Raw genomic sequence first — 18,252 nt, 5'->3', positions numbered from 1 at the left:
CTCTCTGGAAACACCCATCTCTTCACTGCTCACCCTGGGATTTATCCTTGAGCTGTGATTTTTACTTTTCTCCTTTTGATAAAGAAAATGGTTTTGAATGAAACTTTCATGTGGTCAGAAACAAAACACACCTGAGAAGCGATACCTCCAGTATAGATTTACTTTTAGTCATCCTCAGTTACACAGAAGGAATGACACTGGCAGTGACTCCTGCAGTATTACCACATTGGCTTAATCCTACTATGGAAGGAGAGGCTGTGGTTGTTTTTAATGTCATTTCATTTCTAAAGAAGCTGCTAATCAGTTCTGAATCATGAGCTTGGAAGAGAACTTTGAGCTTTTCTTAGATCCAGAATTGTTTATTGGCAAGTATCTATTTCCCCTGGTAAGATAGTGACCCACACATACTTAAGTTATTTAGGTCCCAAAGTCACATTCTCTCATTTTATTTCAAATTCTTAACTCAGATCAGGATTGTCAAAAAGGCTCCCTTAGGTTGCATAGAGCTCAGACAGATGGAAGAGTAAGGACTAATTTCTCAGTGCATCCTTGGTCTGAGTGAGTTTTGTATTGTTCCAGAGAACTGGCCTGAAGTGTTTGGTGTTTTAGCTTGGCCAATTTAATTCTGAATTTGCGGGTAGCCTGTAAAGGAGTGGGGTTTTTTTAAAATTTTCATAGATTATTTTTTCCCAAAGCCTGTGCCCCATCAGGACACTGCACCTGTACTTGCTTTTTGTTCCAAAGACAGGAGTATTCTGGCATCTTTCCAGTATCTAAAATAGAAGTCTCATTGAGAACCTGCCACATGGGGTGATAAAATACAATCTCATTTTACTTTCTCACCTTTCAGATGCTGTCCCACACACTCCTTACTCCTGATGTAGCGCTCAGTTCTGGCTAGATTGAGACATGCTGGGTAGCACATCACTAAATGAAAAGTCCCACTAATTTGGACAGAAAAGGGTATTTGCCAAGTTGTGGATCTGCAAGAGCTACAGAAAAGATCATTTATAAATAAGGGAGAGCAATAAGCGACCAGTCAATCTGTGTCTCTTTGTGTCTGTACACAAGAGTGTGCTTTGACCAGTGTGACCTTATGGAATGCCTGGGGAAGGTGACTGTGACATCCCTTCCCCTAAAGGGTGAAATGTCACAGCCATGTTGGTGAAGTGGGGGAGTGCTTTAGAAGAATCTGCAAGTCCTTCTGGTCAAATTCCTCCCCGGGAGATGATGACTTTACTTTTATGACCTGCCCTTTCTGTGCCCGTGAAAGGAGATTCCAGAAGCTGAGATTTCCATGTTGTTTAACCCCCCTCCCCCTTGTGCCCTTTGCTTTCCTGCATCTCCCGAGCCTGGACTCCAGCATGGAGCAGGTTAAGAAAGCATGAGAGTGGAGCTGGCAGGGGTGGAGCAGGGTCTCCGGGGCAGTGAAAGTAGGTGAGAACCGACAGTGACTCCGTGGGGAGCAGCGGGGTCGGCTGCTCAAGGAATGGTCAGCGTCTGATGGGGAGCTGGCAGCCTGGCATTAGAAGACATAGAGACGATTATTTAGGTAGGTACTGACAGAGGACGGAGAGGGGAAGGAGTGGGAGGACATGCAAGAAGTGAAGATGACAGAGAGGCAGCCGGGCAGGGGTGCGATGAGAGTGAAGAGCCCCGACTGGGGGAGCGAGTGGTGAGGGTAAGGTGAGCAGCGAGGGCTCGCGGAGGGCAGGAAGTATTTAGGAAGGGAAGCGGCAGGTGCCCAGCAGGTGGGTGTTCCCGGAGGAGGGTCAGCAGGCTGGAGGGGCGGCCCCACCCGGCAGGGCAGCAGCCGGTCCGATAAAGGTTCGAGCGGCGGACAGCGCGGGCAGAGCGGAGCGCCTGCGGCGGCAGCGATGGGGATGCTCAGCCTGCCCGGCTTTCTGTCCTGCGGGAAGAAGAAGGTGAGGCGGCGGGGGGAGGCTGGCCCGAGGCACCCAGGCAGGTGTGCCAGAATATAGGCGAGTGTGGGCGCACCTGAGCAGGTGGCTTGTGGAGGTGCCCAGGTGGGCGTAGAGGCGCTCGGGCAAGCAGGGCGCAGGTACGCCGGCAGCTGTGGGCAGGTATGAAGTTGTCTGGGCAGGTGAGACCCAAACAGGTAGGGGAAGGTAAAGTGGGATGAGCACCTGGGCAAATGTGAAAGGCACTAGGACAGGTGTTTTTTAAAGCGGGTGTATAGGTATGTGCTGATGTGAACATCTGAACAAGTATGCAGCATGTGGAGGGGCAGAATAGGGGAGTGTCCTCGAGCTGCCCCCCGGAGCTGACAAAGGACTAAGGCAAAACTGTCTGTGGAGGTGTTTGGGCTCTCTGGAGGGACCCTCTCTCACAGGTCTGTGCTGTCCTGCCAGGGATCAGGTGGATTAGGAGCCCAACTGGCATAGCTCGCCCTGTCCAACTGCTCAACTGTGTTGAGGTATGTCTCTGGACAGAGAAATGAGGATATGATTGCCTCTCTTGCCTGGTGGGTGATCACAAGCCTTCCCTCTTCTCTTCCAAGGACTTCAATTTGACACATGAAAAAGATTCAGAGTCCAGTGACAGCGATGAGAACTCGGAGCGTGGGAACTGGTCGAGCAAAGGCGACTACCTGCTGTCCATGGTGGGCTACGCCGTGGGCCTGGGGAACGTCTGGCGCTTTCCCTACCTCACCTACCAGAATGGAGGAGGTACCTGTGCTGAAGGGCAGGGTTGGGTGGGCACACCTGGCTGTCCCCAGGAGAGAGGAGGGCAAGCTCCAAGGGCCAGCTCTGAGGTTGGGCATGTTCCGTCAAAGCTGGATGTGAGCATCACCCCTGGGAACTGGGGTAGAGCCCACTCATGGGAAAGGGGAGTAAGAGGCATCTATGTGCTTTTTTGGGTACAAACTGAAGAGGACAATAAATAGAAGTCTCTCTTTCATTTGAGGGGCAAATTTCTACCTGACAGTTCCATCTTCTCATAACCATCATGTACATTTTTGTCCATGTACCAAAATCCTTTACTTGTTAAATAGCTATTCTCCTTCCCCAGTGCTTACCTCCTGGTAAGTTTGTTATATCCATACCTGGTATGTTTATAGAGAGCAGTTGAATCCCCTCTGCACCTTTGTTTTTCCATGCAAACAATCAAAGCTGGAATAATTATCCCAGCTTAATAATCACCCAGATCAGACACTTGGGAAGTGTGAGACAGAGAGAACCTCTACCTGCTTACACAATGAGCTAGTGGCAAAGCCTAGCAGGGGCACTGGCTTCCTTGGCTTGTATTCCAGAGCTTTATCTACTTACCAGGCTGGTAATTAAAGAGTACATAAATAGTAACTGCAGAAAACTTACTTATATGTACCTATTTGCTCTGCCTAACCGTCGTTCAACTGACATTGAAGTCAAATTTTGGACTGTAAATGCAGCACAACCCACACAGCTGCACATGGAACAGGAGGCATTCTCAGTACTCTTTCATTGGAGTGAGCTTGGCTGGTTTGCAATACTTAGAGTTTGTCGAAGAAAAATGTGAAAACAAAACAAGTTGTGATGTCAGCCCTTGGACTAGATATTTTTTCTTATTTACTGCAGCAGAGACTTTGCATTTAAAACATATTTGTGCTGCTGCTTGCATCATTTTCTGTACCCTTTGCCCATGATTGATAAAGACAACTGTTACATCCTTATTTCAAAACACAGGAGTAATCCAGTAAATTCTCTGGGACAGTTTGCTTCCTGAAATTACATCAGGTATTTGAAGTTCCTTGCAGAACTGGGTCCTTGATTGCTTTAAATTCACTGAGAGTGATGAGGAGAGATTCCTGCAGTGATAGCCTGTTGTGTTTATGAAACTTGTGCTCTCGCTTTCCCTGTCTTCTGTGCACACACAAAGAAGTGCCAGTCCCTTTCACAGAACAGGGTGCTCACTGATATCAGGTTAACATGCACTTTTAAATGGACTTGAACTAGAGCCATCCTGAGATGTTGTTTGACACAGGACTCGGCCAACCATAGAAAATAGTCTTCATGCTTTGATGTCCAGAGGCTGCTTAACAGGAGGGTTGCAAAACACAGCTAAGTACACACAGGAATGGTTCTGTTCCTCATTAAATTAAAAGCTGGAAGATTTAAATAGAAGTTGGGCAAGGCTGGTGGTGCCCACAGATGAGCAGTGTTCCTGCTAGTATTAGAGCACATCTTCAATAGTTTTTGTAAAATTAATTTACTTTCAATAAGAGAGGCCATTCTTTTTGAATCAGCAGTTCTGACAGTCTGTGTCTCTTCATTGCAGGTACTGTTTAGTCTTAGAGAAAACAGAACTTTGAAACAAATCTCTCTATTTTGAAAAAAAGCCCCTACAGGTGGATATTTGAGCAGGGGGGTAAGGGGGAGTATAAAATGTGATAAAACTGGTGAATACTGAAAGATGCATTGTTTTCTCTGTGTGTGTGATTGTGCTTCCCCCTCATTTTTTATCTCCTTCTCTCAGGTGCATTTCTAATCCCCTACACTCTGATGTTGGCATTAGCTGGCTTGCCCCTATTTTTCCTGGAATGTTCCCTTGGGCAGTTTGGCAGTCTAGGGCCAGTTTCCATCTGGAGAGTACTACCATTGTTTCAAGGTTGGTTTTGTTATATTTCCTGAGATTTTTTTTTATTCCAATAATAAACTGTTGTGAATTAATGATTTCTTCATGAAGTTACTAATTCTGAGACACCAATACCTGTGTAGCAACTATTCTCAATGTTACAGGGCCAGCGTTGTGTTATCAGGTCCATACTTCCTCATTACTCAGTTAATAAACAGATACTAAGTAAAGCTTTCCCCAAAAAAAGTTCCTCTGTTATGAAAGGTTTTATTAATGATTCTACCAGTGTTAAGCAGCACATCGCCCTCATTCCAGCTGTCCTGGCAGAAGGAAATATCCCTGTTTTGCTGTGTGAGGGAAAACCTCAGTAAAACAACTGGTGTACCATGTACAACAGACTGAAAATAAGTTTTAGAAGTTGACTTTATCACTGTTTCTTTATGCTTCATGTCCAGTGTAGTTTGCAAGGCAGACAGTTGTGTGTTGGATGGATTAATTCTGTATTTGGCTGCCAGTGCAGGCACAGGCACAGAGGTCTGGGTGCTCCGTGCAATATTGTGCACAATCATCCAGCAGCTGCCTTAGGAGTCATCTGCTGGTGTGATAAAATAGCCTAGACTCTGGCTTTGTAAAGTGAGGTTTCTCTTGAGATAAGAGAAATCGTTGCACTCTGTAGTGGTAGTTTGTCTCTCCGTGAGGGTTTGCATTTCATAGAGAGACTTGTTTGGAAACAATTAACCATGTGCTTTACTCACACCCGCCCATCCTGGTCCTATACCATGGGTGTAAAGGACTATGCAGTGGTTTGGTTTGTCTTAATCGACCAGAGGAGTTAATGTAGGAACAAGGAAGTTTCTTTGTGATGCAACAAGAATTTTGCTTGTCACCTACAAACACCGGTTGCCCCAACATTTACTCCTTTTGCCAATCTCTGTTCTGCAGAACAAAACCCTTTCATGAAAGCAGTGTGTTTATCTTTAAAGCAGAACTTTTTAAATACAGCGTATCTTTTATGCATCTGTGAAGACAGAAACTTAAATATAGTTTCTAAGATGATTGGCTTTCCCAAACTCACAGAACAAAACTAGTTTTAACAAGGTGGAGAACAGTAGTATTGGCAAGATTTGCTGTAGTTTAAAGGATTCATTACAATGGAATCTTTAAAAAGGCTTGGACAGTTTGTTTTATTTTACTAAGTTTCCCTCTGAATGGAGGAGAACAAGATACTGAATTTCTCTTTTAGACTTTGCAAATAGTCCAATTTTTCTATGGGCCTGATTCAAACTCTGTTTCAAAACCATTTTTGAGAGAGTCAATTTGGATCACATCATCACCCATCTCACCCATGAGTTTAAAATTTCACTATTTGTTTGCTGTTAAAAAATATTTTAAAACAAACAAACAAAAAACCCCAACTGACTTCAACTTCTTCCCAAGTGAAGGCTGTTTGTTTTTGTGGGGGCTTTTTCAACCTGAGTTCGGGGTGGTAAAGACATTTTATCTTTTGTCTTTCCTAGGAGTGGGCATCACAATGGTCATCATCTCAGCATTTGTGACTATCTACTACAACGTTATAATTGCTTATGCACTGTACTATTTATTTGCCTCATTTCAAAAAGTGCTGCCATGGTCAGACTGCTTTTCCTGGGCAGATGAATTCTGCAGCAAGACACAAATAGGTACTGTACTTACCAGATGTATTTTAATATTATCTGTTTTGGTAATGGGACTGTTTTCTGGGTGTAAGTGTAGGAGCAAGACAGCTCCCCATGGCTTCAAACGTCCCTCCTGGAGTTTTGCATCTGAACAGAGGAGAGATGGCAGAGGAGTGATGCTTATCTACTTCCCTGACACCAGTTCTGGGTGCTTGGGAAATCTAGAGAGAACTGGGCTGAAATCACCTTATTGGACCCCTTTTTTCTCCTTTAAAACCTCAGGGTTTTTTTTCCTGGTACATATAGTCCCTGGAAATACTGCATTCCCATTTAATGAAGCTTCATGGCAAAAAAATACCTTCCTTCAATGAGACAAACTACTGCAGTAGTTTTTATCGGGGTTTTTCATTGCCCCTGCCTCCCCTGTGGCTATGGTAATCCTGATCACCACTAAGGCAATGGTTTCACACTTCATTAACTCTTTAGAATGTATCTCCACACTACTGTTCCTGTGTTTGGCAGCAGATGTAGGACCAAACACTTATTATCTCACCAGTTTCCGTTTCAGACCAGTTTAAGGCAAAAGGTGAAATTGGTGAGGTAATTACTAGTTAGCAGCTGGAAATGTCTTGCCAGGTAACCAGTGATTATTAAAATAATAAGGACAAGATCAGGATGGATTACATTGTTTTCAGTATTAATGTAAATATGTCTCAACCCTGTATCTGAAAATCTCTTCCAAGATGCCTTATGTAACAAAAATTTTCATGATTATTTATTGGCAAAACAAAAAAACATGGCAGCATGTAATTTGTAAGTTTTGGGGGAACACAAAACTGAGCTGAAGAAGCTGTCCTGAAATAGGCTTCGACAAGAATTTCCAGTAAATGCTGATATGTATGCTGATAAAGTGTTTTTTTATTGTATGTTCTGGCAAAAAATTCCCAACCGCAGTTTCCATCCCTCCAACTCTGCTTCAAGGAAAATATTTAAAGCACTCTAATAAGCCCTCTGCCACAATAAGATGAAGATCTGATACCACCTGTCCATGTGTCCCCTTGGTTTGGGATGAAGGTTTTCACAGAGAAATCAAAGCTATAATTTTAACTATGCTCAGTTTAATTTTTATAAGTATTCTTGAGGATAAGTAAAATGTGGTAAGCACAGTAGCTTCTTAGTGTTTTGATTTACAGTCAAGTAGGGAAGTCACAGCTGCAAGTGACATTTCAGGTTTGTTTCTATATATTGTTAGCAGGCAAACTGAAGCTATAATTGCTTAGGAGACACGTTTGCTGTATCAGTTTGGTTTTTATTTTTATAATAGTCATTCCAGTGTTAATGATTTCTTTTTCTTGATTTCAGTGAGCGACTGCAACGCAACCGTGCGTGGGCAAATCATTCATGCAAACTACTCATACATCACAAGCAATAATCTCACATGTATAAATGGCACCATAAACTACAAACCAGTGCAATTTCCCAGTGAGCAATACTGGAAGTAAGTACCTATTTTAAAGAAATTACTAAAAGTACCTTTTTATGCATTGTGGTTTCGCATGTGCCTTTTATTTTTGTCTTATCTCGCAGTGCAGAAAATATCTAGTCAAGGGACATGGGCATGCAAATCACTAGAGAAGGGACTTAAAATTTAATTTATAAGTTTGGACTTCATAAGAGAAATTATGTATAGAAAGAGAAGCGAGTCAGTCAACCTTTAACCAACTGAAAAGTACTCCAATTTAAAGAAGTCCTCTTCTCTGGAGTCCTGGAAGGCATTAGCTGGCATTTTTACCTATAGCATATATTTTTATTTTTCTCTGGAGTTACTGTGTAAAATATATTCACCTTATTCTGAATCTGGGCCTGCTGTGAAATTGCCATTTCTTTATGGCCTCACAGTCCCAATTTGCCTCATGTTCCCTTGGTTGCTGGAAACTGATTCCTATGGGCTCTTCTCTTCCTGTCAGAATTTCATGATTAACACAGAATATCTTAGCTGGGCCTTATGAGAGATGTGTGGAGAGATGAGAGCAGGTAGGCTTCCAAAAGAGGGTAAAAATGCAGTTAAATATGCAGTTTCTCAATGCCAATCACGCAATTCTAACTGCTCACTCTTGGAAGAAGCTGCAGAGTCTTGTCATAGCTGCATAGAGCAGCTCAATTTTCCTGAGAAGTATCTGAAGAGGAAGGGTGTGTGTGTGTGCTGCTGCCACTCCCTCCTCATGGGACCATCTTGTGCTTTCAGCAAAGTGGCTCTGCAGCGCTCGAGTGGGCTGGAAGACACCGGCAGGATCGTGTGGTACCTGGCTCTCTGCCTCCTCCTGTCCTGGATCATTGTTGGAGCTGCCCTCTTTAAAGGAATAAAATCTTCTGGAAAGGTATGTTAGGAAGAGCAAGTAGATGATTTTTGGCCTGATTCTGCCCTGTCAGTTAGACCCAGGGAGGTCTAGCACAAGGCAGGATGCAGTCCTAACACATGGGCTCAGCATTTGGTTTCCCTCCTGCTCCTTGGCTTTGTAACTGTTACATAAAATATGAGTAAGGTGCTGATTACACAGCCATTACTTAACACCTGGGCCTCAACTCCACCAGGCTGCCCTGTATTTTGGGATCTTGCTGTCCTGCCGGTGATTCCAGCTGAGTTTTAGCAGCTGCCTGGGCTGTGTGATGGAAGCATGCATGTGATGGCACACATGGGCACACGCCCTGGGAACACCCAGTGATTATTTTGCACTTCCAGTCTGGTTGAGGTGTTTGGATAACACAGGTCAGGTGCTGTGAGCAGATGTGTGTGTGCAGATTCCTGCCAGATTGTGAAATGTTGTTTTGTTCCCAAGAACTGATTTTTAGGGACAAGGTGCTTAGATGCTTGTTTTCAGAATCTGACTCTGCTGAGCTCCCATTTCCACAAGCTACAGCATGGTTGTCTGGAGCTTTTCTTGGGCTAGGCTAAATTTCATCCTTCCTCACCTGAGACCCTTTTCTTAGTTTTGTTCCTTCCTCCTCATACTCTTTTCTCACCTTCATGTTGCATCTTCATCATTTACTTCTTCAGCCTCAGTTGCCTTTGTTCTTTTCTTTTCTTTCCCCTTTTCCTTCTGTGATTGGCCATTGAACCATTGCCATGGTTCCTTGCTGCCTGCTTTCCTCTGCTCATTGTGATGTCTCCTCCTGTTTTGCATTCTATTTGGAGCTTTCTGCCCTTGTTTCGGTGCCTTGGGGTGGAGTATCTGTGCTTTCCCAGCCTCAGTTATTTGGCTGCATAGCTCCTCTTAATCTCATATTCTTTGGGTTCCTGGCAGCTGGCTCTTCCTGTTGTCACTTCTTTTCTGGCACAAAGGCAATTCTCTTTGGAGAGTAAGGTGAGACTTGGAAGAATCTAGCTGGGCAGGAACAAGACTGGTGAAAAGCACAGAGAATTGTCCATTCTAGGCAAGGTCTTCAGAAATGTCAGACTCGCCACATGACGGTGCAATGCTCTGGCTTGGTGGAACCAGCAGTATTGGGTCAATTACCTGTGTCTGCATAACACTGAAACTAGGACTCAAGAAACCAGAGTGTTGTTGAACACAGCCTGTGTGACAATAACTCTACTGCTGGCCTTGGTACCATTATGCTAGATCAAACAACAACAGAATAGATCTGTGTCTGAGAGAACCTAAAAGTCCTTGTTCCCATAAAGAATGCTTCCAGAACAGTGACTTTTAAAAAAATTTTGTTTTGGCCTTTTTTTTGGGAGGGAGTGGGGGTGGGGGGAAAGAGGTGGGGAGTAGCAGGGAGCTCATCAAGAGATAATTCCATCCTGGTCACCTAGTTTTTCCTGGCTTTCAGTTTGCGCTTGCTAGAAGCACTACCTAGCAAGAGACATATGAGGTAGTTGAGTCTAGACCTTGCTACAGCAGTAAATCATGTCAGAAAAACACATTTCTGAAACTGGTCAAGTGCTATCTGAAATGTGGGTATGTGGCTTGGGCCTTCTGCTTCTGCTGGAATGCAGCTCCAGAACCGGCTGAGCCAGATGGTTTGGTGGCTGGCATGTGTTCACTTCCCTGGTTGCCTGTTTTTCTTTTATACCAGCAGACCTTAGCCTAAAGCCTGTCCAGTCTTCCTGCATGGAGGATCCCCTGTGGAGCCCCTCACACCTAATGTGTGTCTCTGCCCATCTTTCTGCAGGTTGTCTACTTTACTGCACTCTTCCCGTATGTCATCCTGCTCATCTTGTTGGTGCGAGGTGCCACCCTAGAAGGGGCTTTGGATGGTATTGAATACTACATTGGGAGACAATCCAATATCACCAAGCTGATGGAGGCAGAGGTGAGAGGCAGTGTCAGCCCCAGAAGTGTGACACACTTCCCTGGTTACGTGGGCTTGCTTCTTTTTTATATCATGTGCTTCAGATCCTGTCCTGTATTTTGTATCAGCAGCTGGTTGTGTAAAAAGTCCAAGCCCTATTCCAGATATTCTCAAAGTGAAAGACAGTCACCTTCTCCCCATCACTAGTGATGACAACTGTGCTATTTCCTCTAAACAGTTTTTGGGGTTCATGCTGGAGTTTCATCTTAGCAAGACCTACTGAGAAAGTTCCTGCTGATAATTTCAAGGGACTTTATCATAAGGTTGAAGGGATCCCTGAGTCTGAAATTCAGGCCATGCCTTGCCTGGAAAATTACCTTGGGTAATTAGGTGGACCAGGAAGGGCATCTCGTGCAAAAAAAGCCAGGACATTTTTTATTCTGGCTTATGCCAATATTATTGCAGTTTTATCAAAAGCAAGCATTAAGTGTGATATTTATTTATGGTACTTACGTGAGTGCTTGGCACTACCTGAGGGCCTGCATCAGAGGCAGAAGTGGTTTGTCCAGGTCACACAAGTGGGAGAGTACATGGAAATTCTCACTACTGCAGCCAGTCCTGGCTGTCCTTATTTGTTGGCTCTGTGCCAAGTTTCATATCTCGGCAATCCACCTATGTGAACAAATTGAATCTCTTCTTCAGAGTTAGCCCAATAAGATTTAAATATTTGGCAGCATGCTTGGGATGTGACCTTTGGAAATCATAGAGATAACTCTTTGTGATAGAAATAGCAAAGTCACCACTGTGCTATATTCTATCCTTCCTAAAATTGATATGAAATAGAATTAGATATATGGGTTGAATAAAAAAAAAACCCCTAAAAACAACAAACCCTTGAGCTTCAGTGGACGGCAGACTTAAATGTTTATGATAAGTACTATAAGTAATACAATAATTATCTTGTTTTGTTTTGTTTTTTTTGTAGGTTTGGAAAGATGCAGCCACGCAGATATTTTACTCCCTGTCTGTGGCATGGGGTGGGCTTGTTGCTTTGTCTTCTTACAATAGGTTCCACAACAACTGCTACTCAGATGCCATTATAGTTTGTGTGACCAACTGTGTCACAAGTGTATTTGCTGGGTTTGCAATATTCTCCATCCTGGGACATATGGCATTTGTGTCCAAAAGACCTGTCTCGGAAGTCGTGGACTCAGGTAGGCTGATGGTCACACTGTTGGTATTGGGGCTTGTGTTGGCCAAGGCATGACAGTAACATCCTTCTTTCCACTGCTTTCCAGGGTTTGAGCTGGCCTTTGTAGCCTACCCAGAGGCTCTCTCCAAGTTACCAGTTTCTCCTCTGTGGTCCTTCTTGTTTTTCTTCATGCTTCTCCTTTTGGGCCTTGACTCCCAGTTTGCCTCCATAGGTAAGTGGGGTTTTAAGTCACTCACGGCTTTTCAAATGACCTTTCTTAATTGTGCTGCTCAAACTCCCTACTTCCTTTGCAGAAACACTTACAACTACCATTCAAGATATAAGTCCCAGAGTGATGAGAAAATTAAGACTGCCTCTAACTATAGGTCTGTGTGCAGTGCTCTTTTTTCTTGGGCTTGTCTGCGTTACTCAGGTAAGAAGTTAAGTTTTTTTAGCAGTGAGTTTAGTTATGCTACAAGTGATGAATTCAAGTCAAAATATCCTTTCCAACTGTTCCTGTCTTTGTGGATCAGTCTTAGAGACCCTTGAATTTTGACAGTGTGCCTGGACATGCAAGTAAGAAATTCCCAAGGGAAGCATGAAGAACCTAGGGTTTTCTGTGATTATTGAACTGAGACATGTTTTTAAATAGTAGGCCTTTACAGAGCCTGTGAACGATCTGCCTGGTTTATCATTCCTGAATTCAGGAATTTGTGTAATCACAAGTACATGCATACAACATGTCCACGGCACAGTGGGTACTGCTAATAAACGTTGATGGGATCTTTTTGTTCGGAACTCACTACCAAGCAGGTCAGGAATTGAAGAATGTCACCTATTCATGTAATAAAAAACAATCAGTTCATCAGCTAATTGTAGATTGCATGGTTACTTCTCCTGCATGCATGCGTGTATATATATAAATAGACATACAGAAAAGGAATTTTAAATATACTGTCTAAAATTTCTTGAGGCAATTGCTTTTAAGAGTATAAAGGTTCACTGCAATTACTCCATCTAGAAATGCAGATTTATGTGTGTAATTAGACTGAGAATATGAAAGAGGTGATTGTCAGTGAGTAGTTAGTTGTGTGGTCAAGAAAAGTACGTAAGTCATGAAACAGGGTGGTGGGGACCTTGCAAGGGACTTAGCACACAAGACTGTGAAATGTCCCGAGATCATTTCCTGCTATTGCATGCTGGTGTTTAAAGCTGTGGTTAACCCCATGGAGTCATGCATGTAAGAGGATAGAAGGCCTCCCAGAACTGATAATTGGTATAGCCATCACATAGCTCAGTATAAAAACTTCAGCACCGACTTTATTCTTGTAGGCTCCAAATTTAAATCTTGCTCTCAGCTGTTTATATATGCTCTGCATATACACAGATCTTGGTTTTAGCATCTGTAGTATTTTGTTAGATGTGCTTTTCAACTTTACATAGGGGGATTTAAAGAAAATAATATTCTCAAATCTGTGCTTGACCTGGAGTACTATGAACTTAAAAACTCAGAGTTGTGATTAGTTAAATTGTCTTGAACAAATGCATCTTATTTTATTTGTGTAAGTATGTTGCTAGTCATGTTTTAACCTCCAGTGTTTGTTCTGCAGGCAGGAATTTACTGGGTTAACCTCATAGATCACTTCTGCGCTGGATGGGGAATCCTTATTTCAGCTGTCCTGGAGATAGTAGGCATAATCTACATTTATGGTAATTTGTTTGCATTGAAAATACATAATTAAACTAAACACTCCCTAAGGAACTAAGGAACAGTGTATATCATAGAGGCACAGCATGGTGTTGGAGTGGAAGGGACTTGAAAGGACTTCCTATTCCAACCCCCTGCCATGGGCAGGGACACCTTCCACTAGACCAAATTTCTCAAAGTCCCATCCAGCCTGGCCTTGAGCAGTGCCAGGGATATTAAATACTAATTATTGCAAGAAAGAATTTATAAGCTAACCACCTGAACAATAATATAAAACTTCAATAATTAACACAGAGCTAGAGAAACTGTCCTTGATCATAGTCTTTCTTTGACCACTTTTGAGAAACCCCACCTGCAAAGGAGGTACCTGCTTTATAGTGAGCTCCATGATTTTTTTTCCAACAGGAGGAAACAGATTCATTGAAGACATTGAAATGATGATTGGAAAAAAGAGCTTTTATTTCTGGCTGTGGTGGAGAGTGTGCTGGTTTTTCATCACTCCTGTGCTGTTAATGGTGCGTGCACATGACTGGATTGTGTTAGTGTGACAGAACTTAGTAACTTAATATTGAAGAGGTTTCTGTGTGAAGGTTCAGGGCTGACTGCCTGGGCTCAGTGTATTAAGATGAGGCATAGCTGTGCCAGTGAAGTGAACTATGGTCTGTGTCTGCTTTCTGGTACATTCCTTCCTCCTCTGATCCTCTCCAGGAGGGGCTGGAGCTTGAGATCAGTTACTAATGAGCCACTCCCAAGGACTAACATAGAGCAACTAGGTCCTCTGCCTTGGCAGCTGGATTATCTTAATTTTAGGCTGAGATTGGTTTGAAAACCTTTTGAGGGAAATCCCATTTTTGGATCAGATGTTCCGCTGTTCTCCTGCCTAACTGAGACCTTTTAATGTCCTGTTGCATATCTGGTTTTTGTCACTCCTGTACTTCTAATTGTGAGTGTAGATGGTTGGATTATGTTACTATGACAGAATTTATTAACATCTCTAATCCAGGAGTAGTGGCAAGCCACTCTGGTCAGCACATTACCTGTAATCTGCCCAGACTATAGTTTAGAAAATGCTGCTTAAAACTATCCAATTTTTGAAGCAATATTTGCCAATTTCTAATCTTAGATTCTTTCTTGTATTCCTGTAAGTAATGAAACAGAGGAATGCATAAAACATATAGAGATAGGTAATGGGCTCAGCCAGCAACATATATATTATCCACCGTAAGATTTTTAAAGAACACAGAGATCATGTTATGTTTAAACACAGATATGCTTAGTGTACCTCAGTGTCATTTTTCTGTCCTGCCCTTCAGCCTTGCTGTTTGGTGATGACTGACACCAAATCATTCACAACTGTTCTCACACTCAGAAAGCAAGATGGAGCCATGCAGAACTTGTAGACAGCCCTCCTTTTTATTAAACCAACTTGGAAGCCATGCAAATTCAAAGTTGCTGGAAACCTGCTTTTCTCTCTTATTGTTTTTTTGCCATTTTTTCTAGGCTATTTTGGTCTGGTCTTTGATCACATTTTCAAGTCCCACTTATGGCTCAGTGGTATACCCAACCTGGGGAACTGCCATTGGCTGGTGCATGATCATCTTCTGTGTCATCTGGATTCCCATTGTTGCTATTGTAAAAATAGCTAAAGCTGAAGGAAACCTTATTCAGGTAAGGGCAAAAGAACCCACTGTCATAGCCTCAAATCTTATATTCTTTGGTATTATCAGGACCACCTGTGCTTTCTTCTCCAACACTTTTACTACTTTGATGTGTTTTTCAACTGGATTTTTAGACCAAAACATTATCTCTGGTAGTTGCTTCAAAGGTGCATCTACCCTATCATGTTTTGATAAAAAAGATAAAGTCTAATTCTCTGGGAGTGCACACATACCATTCAAGAGAGATTTTTCGTCACTTCTATTGCTATTCCGGCTCCTTTGAATTCTCTGAAGAATATCTATTGCTTTCTATCCCGATATAATTTTCAGGAGTTTTGCCTCCCACTCCTCACAGAAGCAAGTGACAGATCTGAGATATTCTCCTCTCAGGGGAGCTTTCCCAAACAATTGTGTTGGTCACACCTTTCCCTATCCTTTGACTTCAGTGTCCAGAACCCACCAACCCCAAAGATACTTGGAATGTTTTTAAACAACTTTGGTGATCCGCCATTTGTTGAGTTGCAGATATAGCATATCTAGAGCTATAACTTTACTGACTTTTAAAAGCAGCCTGGACTAAAGCAAGACATGAAATGCCTCTTGGTTTTGCTTTCCAGCGCATTGTCAGCTGCTGCCGGCCTGCAGAAAACTGGGGGCCTTACCTGGCCATTCACCGAGGAGAACGGTACAGCCACGTTGTGGATCCCAAGAAGCAAAAGGAGCACGAGATTCCCACCGTGTCTGCCTTCGTATACAAGCAAAAATGAGATGGCTGTTTGGATGACTGTTTTTTAACATATATGTGCGGATTTTGTCTTTTAATATTGGAAAGGGACTACGCCAAAAAAAAAAAAAAAGGCAAGAAAAAGAAAAAGGCAAATCAAAACCCCTGCCTTGTAAAATCCAGACCCCAAATGAAAGCGAGTCACATTATTTATTTTTAGTCTTTGGGGGAGGAGCACGTCAATTAGGCACAGAGATCTCACCAGATATGTAGATTAAGAGGGCAGGATAATACATTGCAGGCTCCCCAGGATGCTGGGCTGGGCATGCTTAACCCCATCCAAATGGTATCCAGCTGCACTGCAGATACAGGTGTGGGGGAGAGTAAAGACATTCTGGTGCTCTCCAGCTGGAGCCCAAAGGTGCTCTGTGTGTGTGTGTATGTGTGTGTGTGCACCCTGAGGTGCAGTTGCTGCCTTCTGCTGTGCTCTGCCACCCCAGGGGTGTGTAGTCAGCAGAGGGGAATGGGTGTGCTGCTGCCTGGCACTGGAGCTCAGGGATATATGAGTAATTCTTCTCTATCTAAGCCTTGCTCAGTGCGCTGGGAGGCTGCTCAGGATTTGATGTTGAGTATGCTCTTTGTGTGGGTGTTGTCTAAACAAATATAAATATTGAGTGGCAAAAAATTGCCATCACAGGAAATAAGGCTTAAACATGGTGAAAAGCAGACTGCAATTTCTCATCATTCCCTTGGGATTCCGAAAGAGCTATCCTCTCTGTCATGCCCTGTGCTCAGCACTCATCTGTCTTTAATTCAAAAGCCTCATGTCTCCATATTCTGTCTTTAGGCTCTGCAGAATGAAAGAGTGACCACTGAATGCTGTTTTGACTGCTCTCCTATTTTCATCAATGCTTTACCTATCAGGTTTTCTGGTTCTTTCACTCAGATTTGGGTTTTCCCTTCCAAAGGAGACCCAGAGTGCTTTTTTCAAAGATTCAAATAGTGTTACAGTATGGCTAAAAGAAGAAGAAGTTTACTTAAATGAAGGTTATGACTATCTTGTAGAGCTGTTATTCCAAAATTTGCTGAAATCATTAGATTAATGGAAAATTATGAAGTTTTTAATGCAGTTGGGAACACAGACTTGAGCATCTACATAGGCAGGAGGGGATTGGGTGAAGAGAAACTGACTTCACTAGTAATAGAAGTGAATCCTAATAAAGGGGGGAAAAAGACTATAGAGAGAATGAATACATTTGGTGTGCTGAGGAACATCTCTCTCACTGTGATAATGCTTCTTTGGGAACAAAGCAGCAGGATATTCAGCTGCCACTTCCTCTCAGGGCTTTGTCACTTTTTCTGGACATGAAGGAATGGGGATAGTAGCTTTCTTGCCCAAGCTGCATACCTTGGTGTACATTTTATACTGCTTATTTTGTTTGTTTGTTTGTTTGTTTGTTGTTGTTGTTTTTCTGGGGATATATTTTTTGTGACAAATCAACACTTTATGGCAAACAAAATGTGATTTTCCCCCCTGTTTTTAATGATTTTGGAACTGGCAAATAAAATGTGATTTTCTGTTTTTAATGGGTTTGGACCTGGAAACTCTTAATTCTGTGTGTGGAGTTGGTGACCACAAATGCTTCTATGATCCTAAGATTTTGAGAGCTTGAACTGGAAAGATTCAGGCTCCAGCAAGTCTTGTCTTAGAAAGTGAAATAGTCTTGTTATGGAGTCGGGTCAGAAAGTACAAAAAGTAATTAAAAGAGAATTTATATAAAGCACTGTGGGATTGGAGCCTGTACTAGAAGCTAGTGAAGAAGACCCTCTTCCTTCACTCTGTCTGCTCTAGGATCATGGTTTAGCCAGAAAAGTGCTGTCAGTAGCCTAGAGAGGCTGGGAGCAGGAGGGTGCACCATCCACTGGAACTGACAGCAGTTCACACCTGGGAAGGAAGACACTCGGGGAAGGAGAGGGAAGTTAGTGAAGTAATGAGTGAGAGCACTGAGATGGTGGGGAAGGAGATTAGACAAACCAACTTCAGAAAGAATTCAGGAAATTTTTTGCTAAGGAGATGCTGAAGGCTCATACCAGCCATCTACTGCCCTGTAAAGAAGCCCTTGATACTGCACACTTGAGGCTGCTTCTGCTCTGGATTTGTCTTACAGGCTTCCAGGAGTTGTTTTTTGTAATGCTGCCCTAACAAAGCCTCCCATAATGACAAATGGAGTGGGAAATGCCAGCTTCACCTGGATGGACTCTGCTTGCTCAAACTCAGGCTGACTGATAGCAGTTACAGCTACTATAAAAGGTTTTCTTCCTCAGCGGAAAAATCTCAAGAAGGCTTGAGATAAACTTCTTGAACTAATTTATCAGTGTGTGAGAACTCAGCCTCTTATGAAAGAGTAAAACTGCATCTCAGTGAAGCACAGAGCCAGTGTGGAGGG

At 42.9% G+C, this 18,252-nt stretch overlaps 1 protein-coding gene across 1 annotated transcript; it reads left to right on the top strand.

Annotated features, from left to right (window-relative positions):
- The first annotated feature begins 1,833 nt into the window (after positions 1-1,833).
- On the top strand, positions 1,834-17,357 carry SLC6A14 (solute carrier family 6 member 14). Its single transcript, XM_083883628.1, has 14 exons — positions 1,834-1,925; positions 2,522-2,690; positions 4,477-4,608; positions 6,093-6,254; positions 7,593-7,728; positions 8,476-8,608; positions 10,404-10,544; positions 11,509-11,737; positions 11,822-11,947; positions 12,030-12,148; positions 13,326-13,425; positions 13,829-13,938; positions 14,924-15,091; positions 15,699-17,357. Exons 1-14 carry the CDS (start codon positions 1,878-1,880, stop codon positions 15,846-15,848), a joined length of 1,923 nt encoding a protein of 640 aa, XP_083739754.1. The 5' UTR covers positions 1,834-1,877; the 3' UTR covers positions 15,849-17,357.
- Positions 17,358-18,252: the final 895 nt, after the last annotated feature.

Source organism: Zosterops lateralis (assembly GCF_965231275.1).
Source record: "Zosterops lateralis genome assembly, chromosome: Z".
Taxonomy (NCBI): domain Eukaryota; kingdom Metazoa; phylum Chordata; class Aves; order Passeriformes; family Zosteropidae; genus Zosterops; species Zosterops lateralis.
The sequence above is the reverse complement of the archived record's forward strand: the minus strand, read 5'-3'. Positions and strand labels throughout refer to the sequence as shown.